The sequence below is a fragment of the Pelobates fuscus genome, chromosome 1 (assembly GCF_036172605.1).
Source record: "Pelobates fuscus isolate aPelFus1 chromosome 1, aPelFus1.pri, whole genome shotgun sequence".
Taxonomy (NCBI): Eukaryota; Metazoa; Chordata; class Amphibia; order Anura; family Pelobatidae; genus Pelobates; species Pelobates fuscus.
In genome coordinates, this window is record NC_086317.1 from 422,173,840 (window position 1) to 422,191,218 (window position 17,379).

At 46.7% G+C, this 17,379-nt stretch overlaps 1 protein-coding gene across 1 annotated transcript in view; it reads right to left on the reverse strand.

The window, feature by feature from the left end:
• The window catches only part of PHF11 (PHD finger protein 11), a 166,916-nt gene that overhangs the window by 20,834 nt on the left and 128,703 nt on the right, over positions 1–17,379 (reverse strand). Inside the window, exons 19-20 of the mRNA XM_063428648.1 lie at positions 12,682–13,276; positions 12,159–12,193 (exon numbers count right to left, since the gene is read on the reverse strand). Coding sequence (XP_063284718.1) covers positions 12,159–12,193; positions 12,682–13,276 — 630 coding nt within the window. The remainder of the gene's footprint in view (positions 1–12,158; positions 12,194–12,681; positions 13,277–17,379) is intronic.

Below are 17,379 nucleotides of genomic sequence, written 5' to 3' on the forward strand. Positions count from 1 at the left end.
GAGGATAGGTCGAGAAGCCAGAATCTTAGATTTCGGGGAATAGCAGATACAATTACGGCTGAGACTCTATCCTCCTATAAACCACATTTTGCTAAATTTTAGTTCCATCCTTGCATGGATACGATTCACCGCTGATGTTCCACGAGATACCATTGTGAAGTTTCATTATTACTAAGCTAAGGAAAACTTCTTTACCGGCTCTTCCTTCACCTTACCAAGACATTACTGTGTTCGTGGATTTATCAAGTTTCAAGATGGCACGAAGACGGGAATTTTCTGCAGTAACAAAGTGTCTGAGAGATAATAAGATATTATATAGGTGGGGATATCCCATGAAAATTCTGGCGTGGAAAGACAGTGAATTATGTGTTTTTCCGGAACCAGATGTCAGAGTAACAACCTTGAAAATGTGGGGCTTTATGGAACAGCAAGCAACCCCTTGCGACTTTCCCTCCGTAAGATTATGCCAGAACGGAGAATGGTGGGGACATCTAAGAAGTAATAAGTTCCCTCAATATAGAGAGCTGTAAATATGGATTTGATTAATTTTCTTTTTTCTCACCTCTCAGCCTTTCTTCTTCTTCCCTCCTCCTTTCCATTTGTTTTCTTTTCTCTTCCCTTACAATATATAAAGGGGAATATACAAAACCAATCCCCAAAAAAAGGGAAAAGAAAAGAAAAATAAAAAAAAAAAAGAGAAAAAAAGGAAAGAAGAGAGGGCGTGGCTGGCGGCCGAGCAAGCTGGACGTGTCCAGATAGAGCTCCGTTGCAGCCACGGTGCCAACAGCCTACAATAGCCGAAATTCGACGGAATTTATTGGAAACTTAGAGTGCCAGAACAGGGGAACTGTGATGGATAAAAAGAACCCGAGAAGGCAGACGAAAAAACCGTCGGAGACGGTTACATTGGTCCCTGACATGTTCGCGGCCACCCGTGCTGCACGATTGAGCACTCAAGATGGCGGACGGGAAGGCCAGGGGACGCCGCGCTCGCCCTCGAGCCCGGGAAGCAGCGCCACGGTTGGGGCCTCTGATACGGACACAGGTCAGATTTTAGCGAAACTATCGGAAGTGCGCACCTACCTGGCCACCGAGATCGTCCGGAATACTGCTGAGGTGAAGGCCGAGATCCAGGCCTTGGGCGCGAGGACGGCGGAGCTAGAAGGCCGGATGGAAACCACTGTCCGGGCCCATAACGACTCTGCTGCCCGGATCAATGCACTGTCATCTCAATTGCTAACGGCCGAAGCAGCGATCGAGGATCTTGGTAACAGGTCACGGCGGAACAACATTCGCCTCCGTGGCCTACCGGAACAGGAGGGTGAAGGCTCCCTCATAGACGTTGTTCTGGACATTTTCAAGCCGCTTCTTCCAGGGGTGCCGGATTACTTGTGGCACGTTGAACGGGCACACCGGGCGCTTCGGGCCAGAAGGGCGGATGACAGGCGGCCGAGGGACGTCATAATTAAGTTCCTGTCTTTCCAGACGAAAGAGGCTTTGATGAAACGGGGCAGGGAAGGACCCATAGTGTACAAGGGGACTTCCCTGGCCTTGTACCAGGATCTAACCCCGACGACCCTGCGGAAGCGACGAGACTGGCGTCCTATCACTGAACTCCTGCAGCAGGCCTCAGTCAAATATGCCTGGGGTCATCCTTTCAGGTTGCTGGCCTTCAAAGATGGCAGAACCAGAATCTTGTTTGCAGATGGCGATCCGGCGGGCTTCCTGAGAGAGCTGGGGATCCGACCTCCGGAGGGCTTCGCAGTTCCGGGAGCGGCGGCGGAGGTCCTTCAGGCCCTCCCTCGAGAATGGTATGAGGCGGGCGAGTGAGTGCGATCGGTCTATTCTACGCGAATGCTGGTCGGCTACCGGTGGCTCCGGGCGGTGAGCTTTCCTGGGGGGGTCCCTGTTGTTTGGGTCGGCGGGCTGCGGGGGCTGCATTCCCTTCCCCTCCTTTAGCTCTCGGGTCAGACACGGGTCTCTGTTATAGGCAGCGAGGCCCCCCAAGAATGGCAAGATCGGGCTTTTTTTCTCGGCCCCGGGTGGGCTCCTTCTCTTTGGGGCGGGCTAGGGTTTTCATTATTATTATTATTATTGTTGTTGTTATTATTATGTTCATTGATTTCATTATGATTATATTTATTGTTATTATGGTCACCGCTATTATCGTTGTCGTTGTTATGCTTCGGCTGCCGGTTCTCGCCCACGTTTCCCTATGGACCCTCTGGTTTGAGCCCCGGCTCCTGTTTGCTAATGCGACCACGGGAGGGGAGGGATCTGTAACATGTCGCTAGTGGGCTCTGTCTACACAAACTTTGCTGGACTGACATGGCGGTGGGCGATTTTGCGTTTTAAATGTATCATCTTTGTTTTTCACTTCTCCCCTATCCATGGTTCAACAATTGCTGTACATGTATCTTGCATTCTAGGCCTGGGGACCTTGGGACGGATCTGGGGGGCGGGCGGAGGATTTTCAGATGCAGTTGGGGTGTGTGCTGTACAATGCATTGTGATGGTTCACGGCCGCGTTGTGTTGCGGAGCATTAGCCTTAGGCTTATATATGCCCTCCCCCCCCCCCCCCTTTTTTCCTCCTCCTCCTCCCCCTCCCCCTCCCCCCTCCCCCCCCCCTCCCCCTCCCCCCTCCCCCTAGTCAGGAGGTTGGGCCACCCCTTTAATAACTACCAATGTCTTTGAAATTGTTAACCTTAAATGTCAAGGGCCTCAACGCTCCTAGCAAACGTCGCCTTATGTTTAGGGATCTCAAACGTAAGAATCCGGATATAGCGTTCCTGCAGGAGACACATATACCGACCTCAGCGAAATTCGCGCTTAGGGATTATACTTTTCGGACCGTACACGAAGCGAGGGCTCTAAATAAACGGAATGGGGTAGCGGTGCTTATACATCACAGATGCCCATTGCGGGTGGGTACTGTTACGGCCGACCCGGGTGGGCGCTTTATATTAATTTCGGGCTATCTATACTCTCATACCATCCACCTCCTCAATATCTATGCCCCCAATGACCCCTCTGTGGATTTCTGGGACAATATGACCCGGATGGTGAACGGCTTATCTCCTGGCATGGTGGTGGTGGGGGGAGACCTTAACGCCACGCCATGTCCAGCGGTGGACAGAGGACATTGCAGGGGACTCCCGCGGTCACACGGGAGAGGCAGACAAGATAAGTTGCTACATTCCTTCTTGCACCATACCGGTCTCATAGACATCTGGAGAGCACACCACCCTGATCGACGAGATTACACTTTCTATTCGGCGCCCCACGACACCTACTCTAGAATAGACTTGTTTTTAGTTAACTCTTGTTCTGCACCCAGGGTGTCGGGCAATGCGATTGGCTCCATTACATGGTCAGACCACGCGGAGGTCACGCTGACCCTGGATAGGTTGTGTGTGGCCTCTCCGTGGTCTTGGAAATTGAACACCTCTTTACTGCATGATCCGGCTGTGGTTGAAACTGTTCGTAGGGAATTGCTGGAATACTTTGCGCGAAACACGGAGGCTGGAATTCGACCAGCCACGGTGTGGGCCGCACATAAAGCGGTAATCAGGGGTATATTAATTCGCGAGGCCTCCCTGAAGAAAAAACGTAAAACACAACTTTTATCGTCTTTGCTAGAGGCTCTGGGGAAGGCGGAACAAAAGCACAAAACGGCACCATCATCCGACAACCTGTCGGACGTCCGTAACCTTCGATCTTCGATACGCGACGCACTTACTGACGACACCGCTAGGGCTATGACATGGTCCAAGAGGACCTTTTACGAGAAATCCAATAAAATGGATACGTTATTGGCTAGGTCTCTCCGCCCGAGACAGGGACATTCGCATATAACAAGGATTAAGGGTGCTTCGGGTAAATTCTGTACAGATCCTAATGAAATCGCTCGGGTTTTTACGGAGTACTTCACTGGTCTTTACAATCACTCTAATGGGACTGCTTTGGACCAACAACGCGAAGCGGAGCATACCCGGGCCTTCCTGGCACGCTTATCCCTTCCGGTATTGCGGGGTGTCGAATCTGCCGCCCTCGGGGCGCGCATATCCGCCGAGGAGATAGCCGCTGCCATTTCCATGTTGAAAGGCAATAAAGCCCCAGGCCCGGACGGATTTGAGGGCAGCTATTACAAGACTTTTCATGAGGAACTTGTTCCCCATTTGGAGTCGTGGTTTAATGATCTAATGGAGGGAGGCATGCCGGACCGGGATATGTCGCTGGCGGATATCGTACTTCTGCCAAAACCGGGGAAGGATGATCTTACCCCGGGTAGCTTCCGCCCCATCTCACTGATCAATCATGATTCAAAGATCCTGGCAAAAATTTTAGCTACTAGGCTGAACCCCCTACTCACTAGATTGATACATCCGGACCAGGTGGGCTTCGTACCCGGACGGCAACTCTTCGAGAATACCAGGCGGAATGTCGACCTTATCTGGAGGCAAACAACTAGAAAAATCCCAACGCTGTTATTGTCCCTCGACGCGGAGAAGGCCTTCGATAGGGTTAAGTGGCCCTATCTCTTTGAGGTCCTTCGCCATTTTGGCTTACCGGACACTTTCATTACCATGATCAAGGCAATGTACACGGACGTTAAAGCACGGGTTCGGATTTCAGGGGCGTCACTGACGCCCTTTCACCTAGGGAATGGTACCAGGCAGGGATGCCCCTTGTCCCCCTTGCTGTTTGTCCTCTCCCTGGAGCCCCTTTTGCAGGAGATACGTAGTAACCCAGGAGTCCATGGGGTTTTGATCAGGGGTCAGCGGTACATAGTGTCGGGTTTTGCCGACGATATATTGCTGACCCTAACAGATCCGATTGGCTCTATGGGGACACTGGCGGAAATATTGGATACCTACGGCAGGCTCGCCGGGTACAAGGTGAATATGCCTAAATCGAGCGCACTTCCTCTCTGCATGACTGAAACAGATATAACAACTATCGGGGATACCTACCGGATTAGGATAGCGAGGGACCAGATCAAATACCTGGGGGTAAGGTTGACAGCGGATCCAACACATCTATATACACAAAACTTCTCACCTTTGTTGCGCGCCCTGATCACCGATATGGAGAAATGGATAGACAAACCAATTTCTTGGATTGGTAGAATCCATTCGGTGAAAATGAACGTGCTGCCCAGAATCTTGTTTCTGTTCCAGGCCCTCCCGGTTAAGCTGACTAAATCTGACCTAGACGGGCTCCAGCAGGCGATAGGTAAATTTATTTGGCAAAATAAGAGGCCAAGAGTCTCCCGAAACATCCTATATAGGGCTAAAACAAGGGGCGGCCTGGGACTCCCGAATCTATACTTTTACTACTTGGCGGCGCAGCTGTCACAGGTAGTTCTATGGCATTCCCCTCCGGAGGAAAGGCGGTGGGTAGACTTGGAATCGTCTCTCATGGGTCCCGACTTACCTCAATTTCTGATGTGGGTCCCTAAGGAAAACCGACCCTCGACCTGCATCGAATGTCCGGCTATTGTGAATTCCCTGAGAATTTGGGATGCTACCTCGACTAAATACGGTTTACCACCCGGGCTTTCACCCTTAGCCCCCTTTTTGAGAAACACGGCCTTCACTCCTGGACTGGAGGCTAGAGACTTCGGGGGCATTGAAAGTACAGGGATACAGCGTCTTTGCCATCTGTACAAAGGTGGCTCCCTAGTAACGTTTGAAGAATTGAAAGATAGGGCCACACTGCGCCCTGCCGACTTTTTTCGCTACCTCCAGATTCGGGACTTTGCCCAAACCCCTTTGATTAAGATCAGTGCCCAGAAATCGCTCACATTCTTCGAAACTATATGCCTCAAAGAACGGTCCCCTGGGGGCCTAATCTCCTTATTATACACTCACTTAAGTTCGAGTACGAAAGAATGGGGGGACCTCACTTACATATCTCAATGGGAAGCCGATTTGGGTGAGGAGCTGGAAGGCATTGATTGGCAGGAGATTTGGGATGCTGCGGCCACCTCCTCTATATGTGTCTCCATGCAGGAACAAGCATACAAAACCATCTTCCGGTGGTACACCACACCGGTAAAATTATACAAGATGCGTAAATCGCCCACTGACTTATGCTGGAGAGGGTGTGGTTTGCAAGGGACGTACCTACATATGTGGTGGGATTGTCCCAAGGCACAAAAATTTTGGAGCTTAGTGGCCGGGCTTCTGAAAGATATCTTTAACAAAGCAGTTAAATTAGACCCCTGGGTGTTCCTTCTGGCCAGATCTTTGGACGACTGGTCCAGGGCGGAACAGGCGTTATTGCATAAAGTGAACCTAGCGGCCAGGAGGGCACTCGCCCAAGCATGGCTACATAGCGAGGCTCCCTCGCTTGACGCTGTCATACAGAAAATCAAGGATGCTTTCCTCATGGATAAGCTAACGGCGCGGGTCAGATGCACCCTCAAGAAGTTTGACAGGGTTTGGGCCCCGTGGATAGATAGCGGAATAGGCGATTAAGACCGGACGGCTACGATATCTCCCCCGAGCCCTCGCTTCGAGGGCTGAACACTCGACCCCGCTCCACGCCCACGAGACAACGCCCTGTGAGGGTCCTCCCCTGCCTTAAACTTCAAACCCTTGAGGTGGCCCCGACCTCGGTCTAGTGCTTTGGGCTTCTAGATCTATACCACCTCCTATAGCTATATAGCGCTTAACCCACGGAATATATTCATAGTTATCGACGGCTAGCAGTATATTGCACTCCCCCCTCCCTACATCTTTTCCTCCCCTTCCCTCTCCCCCCCCCCCCCTATGGAAGTTCCTCCTTTCTTTTTCATCTATCTCTCACTTCTCTCTCTACGATCGTCTCCATTTTCACCATATATCATCTTTTACTCTGTGCCCTCTATAGCAAAACTCTCACGACCTATGCATAGGGAACCGATGCAGCACTGTAGATGCGGTTGGTCAGCTAAACCATATTGATGTTGCAGGGTTGGCTAGTCCACCCTCGCGGGGGTTTCGAATGTTTTGCTGGGGATAGACGGGCTATTTGATATGAACACATGCCCTACCTCTTACTGATTACGAGTGCTACGCTAGATCGAACGGTGTATGGGGATTGATCATTTTCTATATTTCTTAAAAATTAAACACCCAAGGCGCTGCACCATGACTATTTATATCCCGTTGGAATATGGCGAACAGACAACAATTAATGGAGACTCCGTCAGGATTATCCGCTCAGTGATTTATTTACTCTCTTCATGTACCAGTAACTGTATAAGATGCTTTCCTATGCGATGTTATAACCATCAGTCACTGCTGTTTACTGTTGTCTTTTTGAATTCATGTGGTGCTTTGCCTTGTTATAAATAAAGAATTTAAAAAAAAAAAAAAAAAAAGGAAAGAAGAGAAAAAAAAAAAATAATAATTTATTTTATATATATATACCGTATATATATATAATGTTTGCTTTGAAAATAGAGTGTTATAATTGTATTTGGGCTGGAAAACCATGCAAGTGTCCGTCCGCTCAACCCCTGAAAACTGGGATTGTAGGAGTTATACATTTTTTACTTCTCTGTCCAGTATCCTAGGTAACTCTCAAAGTTATATGTTTTCATTTACTTTTTATTATTGTAATTTTTTAATAATATGCAGTGATTTTAACTGTACCTTAAATCCTGATTTGGATATCTCTAGAGAGCATAATATATTCCCCCCCAGCGGATGTCACGATTATTGAGTAATAAGCTGACTGCTCTAATTCATGCTTATGATACATGATATGATACGTGGAGATGTTTATATCCGTCAGCAAGGGAATACTTTTTTTTTTTCATCAGTTCACTTAACTTATTCCCGCATTGATATGTGCCTAGTAGACATGTATACTCTTCCAAATTTAAAGAGGTACAGATAGGATCTTATCCCGTACGTGGGCGATGAAAGTGGAGGCTTAATGAATATGTTTTGGATAATCCTGAATTGATGCAACAAGTGACAAGGGAAGCAACACAATTTTTACAGGTAATATAAATAATGCTACAGCTATTATGATAAATTAGCTTGCACATAAAGCTGTGATGAGGGGGACTTTTATTAGGTTAGAAGCTACACAAAAGAAAAAGACCTGTGCAAATCGGTTACGACTTCACAGGGAGTTGACAGAATTGGTAGCTAGAAATCGTCAAAATCCTGCTACAAGCTTAACTAAGCAAATTCAAAATATCAAAAAAGAGATCCATTTGTTAGACCTTAAAGACACAGAAAAATACATGAGAAACCTTAGACAAACAAATCATATACAATGCAACAAAATGGGAAAACTGTTGGCTGCGAAAGAAAAAAATAAATATTTATCAACCAAGACCCCTTATATTGTTGCAACAGATAAAATAAGACTATACAAACCTAATGATATACTCGACAAACTGGCTGATTATTATGAGGATCTGTACAATCTAAAAAGGAATACTAATATTTATCATCCAAGATTAAATGACATCAGAGATTTGTTTAGAAGAGGTTTTTTTACCAAAATTGAAGCAGTTCCAAATACAAGTTCTAAGTGCTCCCTTTACGGAAGATGAGATTCAAATAGCCATTTTATTAAATTAGAATCCTTATTAACACCTTACTTAACTGTTCTTTTTAATGAAATAAAGGAATCAGGTAAAATTCTGCCTGAAGTGCTGGAGGCACATCTAGTGACAATACCAAAATTGGGAAAATCCCCAACTGAGTGTGCCAATTTAAGGCCACTTTCCTTGTTAAATGCAGATTTAAAATTGTATGCTAAATTATTGGCGCTTAGTATAAAGCCAATGCTTAAAAGTTTAATTTCGCCAGAAAAGGCAGGTTTTGTACCGGATAGACAGATAGGGGACAATACAAGACATTTTAAAAACCTTATTGAATGGGCACAAAATATAAACCACTCTGGTTGCCCTTGACGCTGAAAAAGCGTTTGATCATTTAGACTGGTAATATATGACAGAGAGAGGATAGGGGGCACTCCCGAGACCTACTTTTGTATGAGAGGTGCTGCCGCTGTGACCAAAACTTCATGAATGAGAGAATAAATAGTTACGGCGCACTCAGACTACAAATAGAACAAAGAAGGCTACTAAAATGCCTATCTAAGTATAAATATGGGGATTTGGTTCCACCATATGGCCATATGTTGTTAAGCCCACCACTACTTTCAAAGTACCCCATCATTGGTGGGTCCTACACTAAAATGTGGGGGGGCAAATAAATAGTAATAGTGTTAAAAATAAAAGTGTTAAATGAAATACTGGTAAGAGCATAGTGAGTATACAAACAAAAGTGATGAAAGCAATTAAAAACAGTGTTAAAACTAAATAGTTAATGTGTTTGTGCTAAAATGGGTATACTCACTATTGCAAATGTCTGTGCTAGCTGGAAAAATAATAAAAGTGAACTGACTATTGATAAACTCCTCCTATATATACACACCTGTGGCCACCTCTAAAGGAGACTCTTAAGCTGGGGGGGCCTGGGCGGGGTGCTTAACCTAGTAGGTCTCGGGAGTGCCCCCTATCCTCTCTCTGTTCATATTATATTTGGAATCCAGACCAGATTCCTTAGGGGTTAAGCACCCCGCCCAGGCCCCCCCCCCCCCCCCCCCAGCTTCAAAGTCTCCTTTAAAGGTGGCCACAGGTGTGTATGTATAGGAGGAGTTTATCAATAGTCAGTTCACTTTTATTATTTTTCCAGCTAGCACAGACATTTGCAATAGTGAGTATACCCATTTTAGCACAAACACATTAACTATTTAGTTTTAACACTGTTTTTAATTGCTTTCATCACTTATGTTTGTATACTCACTATGCTCTTACCAGTATTTCATTTAACACTTTTATTTTTAACACTATTACTATTTATTTGCCCCCCCACATTTTAGTGTAGGACCCACCAATGATGGGGTACTTTGAAAGTACCGTATATACTCGAGTATAAGCCGAGTTTTTCAGCCCATTTTTTGGGCTGAAAAACCCCAACTCGGCTTATACTCGAGTCATAGTCTGTATTATGGCAATTTGCATTGCCATAATACAGACCGGGGGAGAGGGGGGCTGGCAGAGCTGTACTTACCTGTTCTGCAGCTCCTGTCAGCTCTCTCCTCCTCCGCGCCGTCCGTTCAGCACCTCGGTCAGCTCCCAGTGTAAGTCTCGCGAGAGCTGCGGCTCTCGCGAGACTTACACTGTGAGCTGACAGAGGGAGCTGCACGGACGGCGCGGAGGAGGAGAGAGCTGACAGGAGCTGCAGGACAGGTAAGTACAGCTCTGCCAGTCCCCCTCTCCCCCCCACTGAACTGCCACTGGACCACCAGGGAAGGAGAGCCCCCCTCCCTGCCATGTATCAAGCAGGGAGGGGGGACGAAAAAAAAATAAAATAAGAAATAATAATAAAAAATAAATAAATAATAATAATAAAAAATAAATAAAAAAAAGGGGGTATAAGGACCACTGTGGGGGGGGGGGGGGGTATAAGGACCACTGTGGGGGGGGGGTATAAGGACCACTATGGGAGGGAGGGGGTGGGATAAGGACCACTATGGGAGGGAGGGGGGGTATAAGGACCGCTATGGGAGGGAGGGGGGGTATAAGGACCACTATTGGAGGGAGGGGGTGGGATAAGGACCACTATGGGAGGGAGGGGGGTATAAGGACCGCTATGGGAGGGAGGGGGGGGATAAGGACCACTATGGGAGGGAGGGGGGGGATAAGGACCACTATGGGAGGGAGGGGGGGGATAAGGACCACTATGGGAGGGAGGGGGGGGGATAAGGACCACTATGGGAGGGAGGGGGGGATAAGGACCACTATGGGAGGGAGGGGGGGATAAGGACCACTATGGGAGGGAGGGGGGGTAAGGACCACTATGGGAGGGAGGGGGGGATAAGGACCACTATGGGAGGGAGGGGGGGGATAAGGACCACTATGGGAGGGAGGGGGGGGATAAGGACCACTATGGGAGGGAGGGGGGGGATAAGGACCACTATACCACTATGGAAGGGAGGGGGGGATAAGGACCACTATCGGAGGCAGGGGGGTGGGATAAGGACCACTATGGGAGGGAGGGGGGGGAGAAAAGGAACACTATGGGAGGGAGGGGGGGATAAGGACCACTATGGGAGGAAGGGAGGGGGGGGATAAGGACCACTATGGGAGGGAGGGGGGGATAAGGACCACTAGGGGAGGGAGGGGGGGATAAGGACCACTAGGGGAGGGGAGGGGGAAGTAAGGACCACTAGGGGAGGGGAGGGGGAAGTAAGGACCACTAGGGGAGGGGTGAGTCAGGACCACTGGGGGAGGGGGGTGAAGGAACACGGGGGTGGGGAGGTAAGGACCACTGAGGGAGGAGGAGGGGACATATGGGGGGGCAAATATCCTTGCACCGGCCCTGCACACACTGCATTCATACACACACTGCACTCATACACACACACTGCACTCACACACACTGCATTCATACACACACACTGCATTCATACACACACACGCTGCACTCATACACACGCTGCACTCATACACACACACGCTGCACTCATACAGACACTGCACTCATACACACACACGCTTCACTCATACGCACACACGCTTCACTCATACGCACACACGCTGCACTCATACGCACACACTGCATTCATTATACACACACTGTAAATAAATATTCAATTAATATATTTTTTTTAGGATCTAATTTTATTTAGAAATTTACCAGTAGCTGCTGCATTTCCCACCCTAGTCTTATACTCGAGTCAATAAGTTTTCCCAGTTTTTTAGGGAAAAATTAGGGGCCTCGGCTTATATTCGGGTCGGCTTATACTCGAGTATATACGGTAGTGGTGGGCTTAACAACATATGGCCATATGGTGGAACCAAATCCCCATATTTATACTTAGCTAGGCATTTTAGTAGCCTTCTTTGTTCTCTTTGTAGTCTGAGTGCGCCACAACTATTTATTCTCTCATTCTGGTAATATATGACACTGACACTTAGACAAATAGAAGATTTAAAACAAAAACAAAACATAGTAGGGTAGGAATCATTCCCCTGCCCTAAACCCTTTTAACTTCAAATATTGTATCACATTTCCCTATGGTCAGCCATCACCAACAATTAAGATGCCCATACAAGTATGTGAAGTAAACTACATACTTTTGATGCCATGTTGCTGAACTTGCGTTGAATTTCTGAAACAGAAGTAAATATTCAGAATTGAAATCTTGATAATCAGTATAGGTACTGCACATCTTGAAGGAAGCAGATGTAACATTCAGAAAAGTGCCTTAATGTATTAACACATGTGCACATTATCTATGTGCCTACTTGAGGGGAACATTACCATTCATTTGCCTTCTGGGTGACGTAGCTTAGGTACACAATCGCTTAGATCATCAGGATTGCATCTAGCTGTTCTGTATTGTATGTATTCTGTAGTCTACAGAAATTATAGTGGATAGTTACACCACATAAAGATCTCTTTAATTACAGGACATGCCTCCTGCTCAGACAAGATTGAGAGGAACCAAAATAATTTTCCTGTAATTATAGCTCTTCTTAAGGGGAAAGGTGGCAGATTATTTCCTCAAAAGGTAAATTAATGCGGGACATGATTTAAAGCTGTCTATATTAGTATTAAATCATCAAACACACTGGCTGCCACAGACAGATAACGTACCTGGTGAAAATACATTGCTATTATTTATCACTTGTTGCGCACTTCTGAGGACCTCAGCTGCTGTCACTGACGAGTCTTTTCTAACGGGAATCACTGGTTTAAGTTTCAGTTTGTCTCTTTTAGTCTTAGAGTTTGCATTCTGTGCAACAGAAGTCTCCTTCTCTTCAGAATCATGAGGATGTGCTATTAGCATGTTTCCTACGAAAGAAGTGCTCGGCGACTGTTCCACCAATGTGCCTTCTGTGTTTGAACCTTCATTGAACCTGTGCATTAAATTGCCTCTTGCACTAGGATAGCCTTTCTGCTGTGTTTCCTTTAGAGAATGAGTCAAGAATGTCTGTTTTGCTTTAGGAGTGCTTGTGACTCTAGGTGTCACATTTAAATTAGAAAACCTTATGGACTGCGTGTTTGAAGACATCTGAACATCATGAGATCCTGAAGGCTTTAATCCTGCCATGTCTGGTTTAATAGCAGAACTCTCAAGCGGTTCTACAGAATGTGACACAGGCGTTTCTGAAGTATTTGCCCCTGATGCTTTGTCTTTAATAGTAGTTGGATAATTATTACCTCTGGGTGTTTCTTCCATGTTTTCTTCCTAGAATACAATACACACACATGTTAGAGTTTATACAAAGAGAAATGTAACCTAAATGTCATATATTAAAATATCTCTTAATGTAGTGGTTTTAGTTCAGACTGACAGCCACTAGAGGTACTTCTAACCCAAGATTTTCAAAGGTCTTCACATTCAATGTCATCACGCACAGCAAGACAACGCTAAACGCACCCACTGCTTTGCGTAGAGAAACATTGAATTCACTGATTCATTATGAGCAGTATCAGACTGGTACAATGCACCCTATGTCCCTAATGTCCCTAATGCTATATTTATATTTAACATTATAGTGTTAACACTGCCAGTCATTTACTATACTATATGTATTTACTATACTCTGCATGTCACTTTATTGACCAAATTAAGAATTAGATCTCCTCTCTTTCCTCGACCCTTCCGAGCTTCTGTTCCCTATTCCACTCTTAACTCCATTCCCCATGTATCTGAACAAGAAGTATCTCCTATCCACTTGTCCCACTACCTATTATCTTATTCCCCTCCTCTCTAACCTTATCCATTCACTTTATCCTAGTCTGGTCCCATCCCTAACACATATTTTCAACCTTTCTCTGTCTACTCAAATATGCAATCATCAATCCCATCCTTAAAACCCATCTTTTGACATTACTTCTAACTACCATCCTTTATCGTTACTCCTATTCACTTCTAAGCTTCTTAAATGGTTATGTTTACACATCTAACTCAATTTCTCAATACTTACTCCCTCCCTGACCCTTTTTAATCTGGCTTCCGCTCCCTACATTCTACTGAAACTGCCCTCATCAAAGTGACTGCCAACTTAATCACTGCTAAATTTAAAGACCATTTATCTCTCTTAATTCTCGTTGACCACTCTCTTCTGCTTTGTACCCTTCATGACTCTGACACTGTACTTTCCTGGTTTTCCTTATCTTTCTAAACACTTATTTAGCGTCTCCTTCTCTGGTGTCACCACTTCCGTACTGCCAGTCTCAGTTGGTGTTCTCTTTAAGGCGCTATTCTTGGTCCTCTTTTATTCTCCATTTACACTGCCTCTCTCAGTAACCTTATTACTTCTTTTGAAACTCAATTTAATTTGCAGATTATACTTATATTTACCTCTTTTCCCATGACCTCTCTCCTGCCCTCCTGGAACGTGTCACAAACTGCCTCTCTACCATCCCTGACAGGAGGTTTTCCCTTTTTCTAAAATATAATCGTTCTAAAACTGTACTTTCCTAGTTTTCCAAATCTTTCCTCCCTCAAATAGTGCACCTCCATCTATCTCCCTGCACGCCAAACGGGATACCTATTACCCCCAACCCCTTTGGAATTAATTATGACTCAGCTCTTAACTTTTCTCATCATATCCAGTCTGTCAAAACTTACCTTGGGTCTCCGCTTCTACAATGGCACCTCTGAGTTGAAGCCGCCTGAACATGTGCAGGCGCAAAGACAACTGGGTAAAAACCTATCTGGATTTGTTTGCCTTGGATTTTATTATTTATTTCTCCTCTACAAGTACTGCATTTTGGGTTTCATACAACAACCTGACACAGTCTGTCTCCAAATCCTGTAACTTCCGCTTTAAAAATATTATCCACATTTGCCCTTTTCTTTTTTTTTTCTTTTTTTTTTTAAATTCTTTATTTTGTTCGTGCAGAGAGAAAAACATGCAAGTTGCACTGCCACAACAGCTGGTGCAGATCTATTGGCATTCACATATGTTATTTGGCATTAGAGACATTGCACTTTTTTTTTTTGTAAAGTGAAAAAAAAACAATCAGGTTAGCATCATATACTTCCTAACCACCTAGAATGAACAGTCGCTTTGTCTACCGCTTGATAGTGTGGTTTAGGACAAAATAAAGGTGAGGGTCATGCTAAAAACATCGTTTTATAGGCTTAAGTCGGGGATGAACGGCTACGTGCCCGGTCTACTCATGTTAGCGCCTAGTGCGTTGAAACAGGAAGGATATAACACAACAAGTTTAAGAGGTAACTAGGAGTCGGAGCTCAGGTAATATGGTGCCATTGCTCACTGTGCCCCAACAATAATTGTCAGTGTTCTGAGTGACATGTTAAAACAGTGTTAAGGCATGTATCATGCTTGAGATATAACATGGGTAAGACTGTCGTGGAGTAAATATGAGTGAACTGCTTGGGCATTGCTCAATTGCTTGATTACCTGCTAAAGAAGGATACATTCTAAATAAGGTACCATCCTAAATAAGGCACGATTGCGTTTGCTTGTGTAATTACTGCGCTACTGCCCGTTTGGTATGTCGCATCTTACAGTTAAGTTACTAGTTTTATAGTTGCTTGCTGAATAGTTCAGTCACAGTGAATACTATCGCTTGTAACTTTCTGAATAATGGTTTCTACGCTATGTCATAAGCTAGTCAAACATAAAATAATTATACTAAACATACAAAATATACATGCGTCGGACATAATAACTCTTAGCTTCTTTGGAGTTTACACAATATATAATTATTACAGTAAATCGTGCTAGGCTAAGTGTGCACCCACCACTACTAGTTGTGCATATGATTATAGGTGTATTGCACCTTTTTATAATGCATCACAATTCTGTAGGGCAGCCTAAGGCTTATGTGTGCGCATGGAACAGGGTTAGTAAATCGATTGTGTGTTATAGTATAAGCTAGTGGGTTATCTGCATTACGCTGGGAGGTAATACAGATAAATATGTAAATAAGAGTCGCGGTGGCAATAACTATTGAAGGGTTGTGTGCGTGCTAAATAAAGCAAGGCTATGCATAGTATGTGGGAAGTATACAAGGCACCTTAAGAGCAATATTATGGGGGAGAAGAAGCTGCGGATTCTGGCATTTATATAACTAGCGTCCCTTCACACATAGCCGACTCAACCTATGCCCGCGGCTGTCAGTCCAAATCCACCCGTGGGGGAGCTTGAGTCTCTCGGCTTGTCCCTCTGACTCCTTGCATCTGCTTGCACTGGCCTGCCCCTCATGAGGTAGGAAGGAGAGTCCGGGTCGCCGTGAGTTCCGTGTCTCCCTGCCGTCTGTCCCTTCCGTCTTCCAACCGCTCTCGCTGCTTTGGAGGTCGTGGATGCGGATCTGAAGCGGGGTGCTGGGGAGGTGCTGGTCCGTTGTGGCATCTTCGTCCCTTGCAGTGGTAAGAGGTGGTTGCTGGCTAGGTGCATGGTTGGTGACTGAGCGCCTCTTCCCTGCGGGTCTGTTTCAGCGGTGATGGTCGTGCGGCGGGCGGGTGATGCCGGCGATGCTTGTTGTGCCACTCCTATGTCAGGTAGCCGCATGGTGGTCAGCCGGTCGGAGGTGCGCTCTGGGCTTTTGGGTGATACGGCTCGCACCTTACCGCTTACGTGTAAGTAGGTTGGGGTGCCCAAGTTGGTGTGAACTGTCTCTGTTTTAGTCGCTTGTCTGTGCTTGTGTGGGCGAACGCCCGCTTGGAGTGCTTGTAGTGGGGCACTATAATAACGTCGGCGGGTCAGCGGTCGAATCCACATGGCCACTGCCCGCGCTGCTGGAAGACCGGGCATGCCCCTGCTACATTGTAGCTTGTAGAAGGCCGAGTAGAGCCTGTCGAGGGCCTCTAGGGAGGAGGGCTGCACACCTTTGCTCGTGGCTCCCCTCTGTGAATCATGGCGGGCGGCCATCTTGGACACGCTCCGCCTGACTCCTGCTTGCTTCTCCCGGTAGTGTGTGCTCGAGTCTGGGCAGCCTGTCTGGTCCGTCCAGCTAGTAGGACCGGGATATCCCCCACCGGTCCAGGGGGGGGGGGGGGCTGGAACCCTGCTTCGTCGTTGAAGGGATCCGGTGTCGGAGAGAGCGGCCTCCTCTCCCCAGCTCCGGTCCCTGTAGGCCGCGTTTGCCGTTCCGGTTTTCCGGCTCCTACGAGCCCAGAAAGGGTATCGGTGTGCCCAGAGGTGCACCCCCGACTTGGTAGTCGCACCCTGGTGGGTCCTTGGGCTATTCAGCCCTCGATTATGCCGGTTTTCCTGCCCGGGAAGCAGGAGCTCGAGTCCCCTGCGTCTGCTTAGGTCGACGGCCAGGCTCCGCCCCCGCCCTTTTCTAACTCAAGATGCAACTAAGACACTT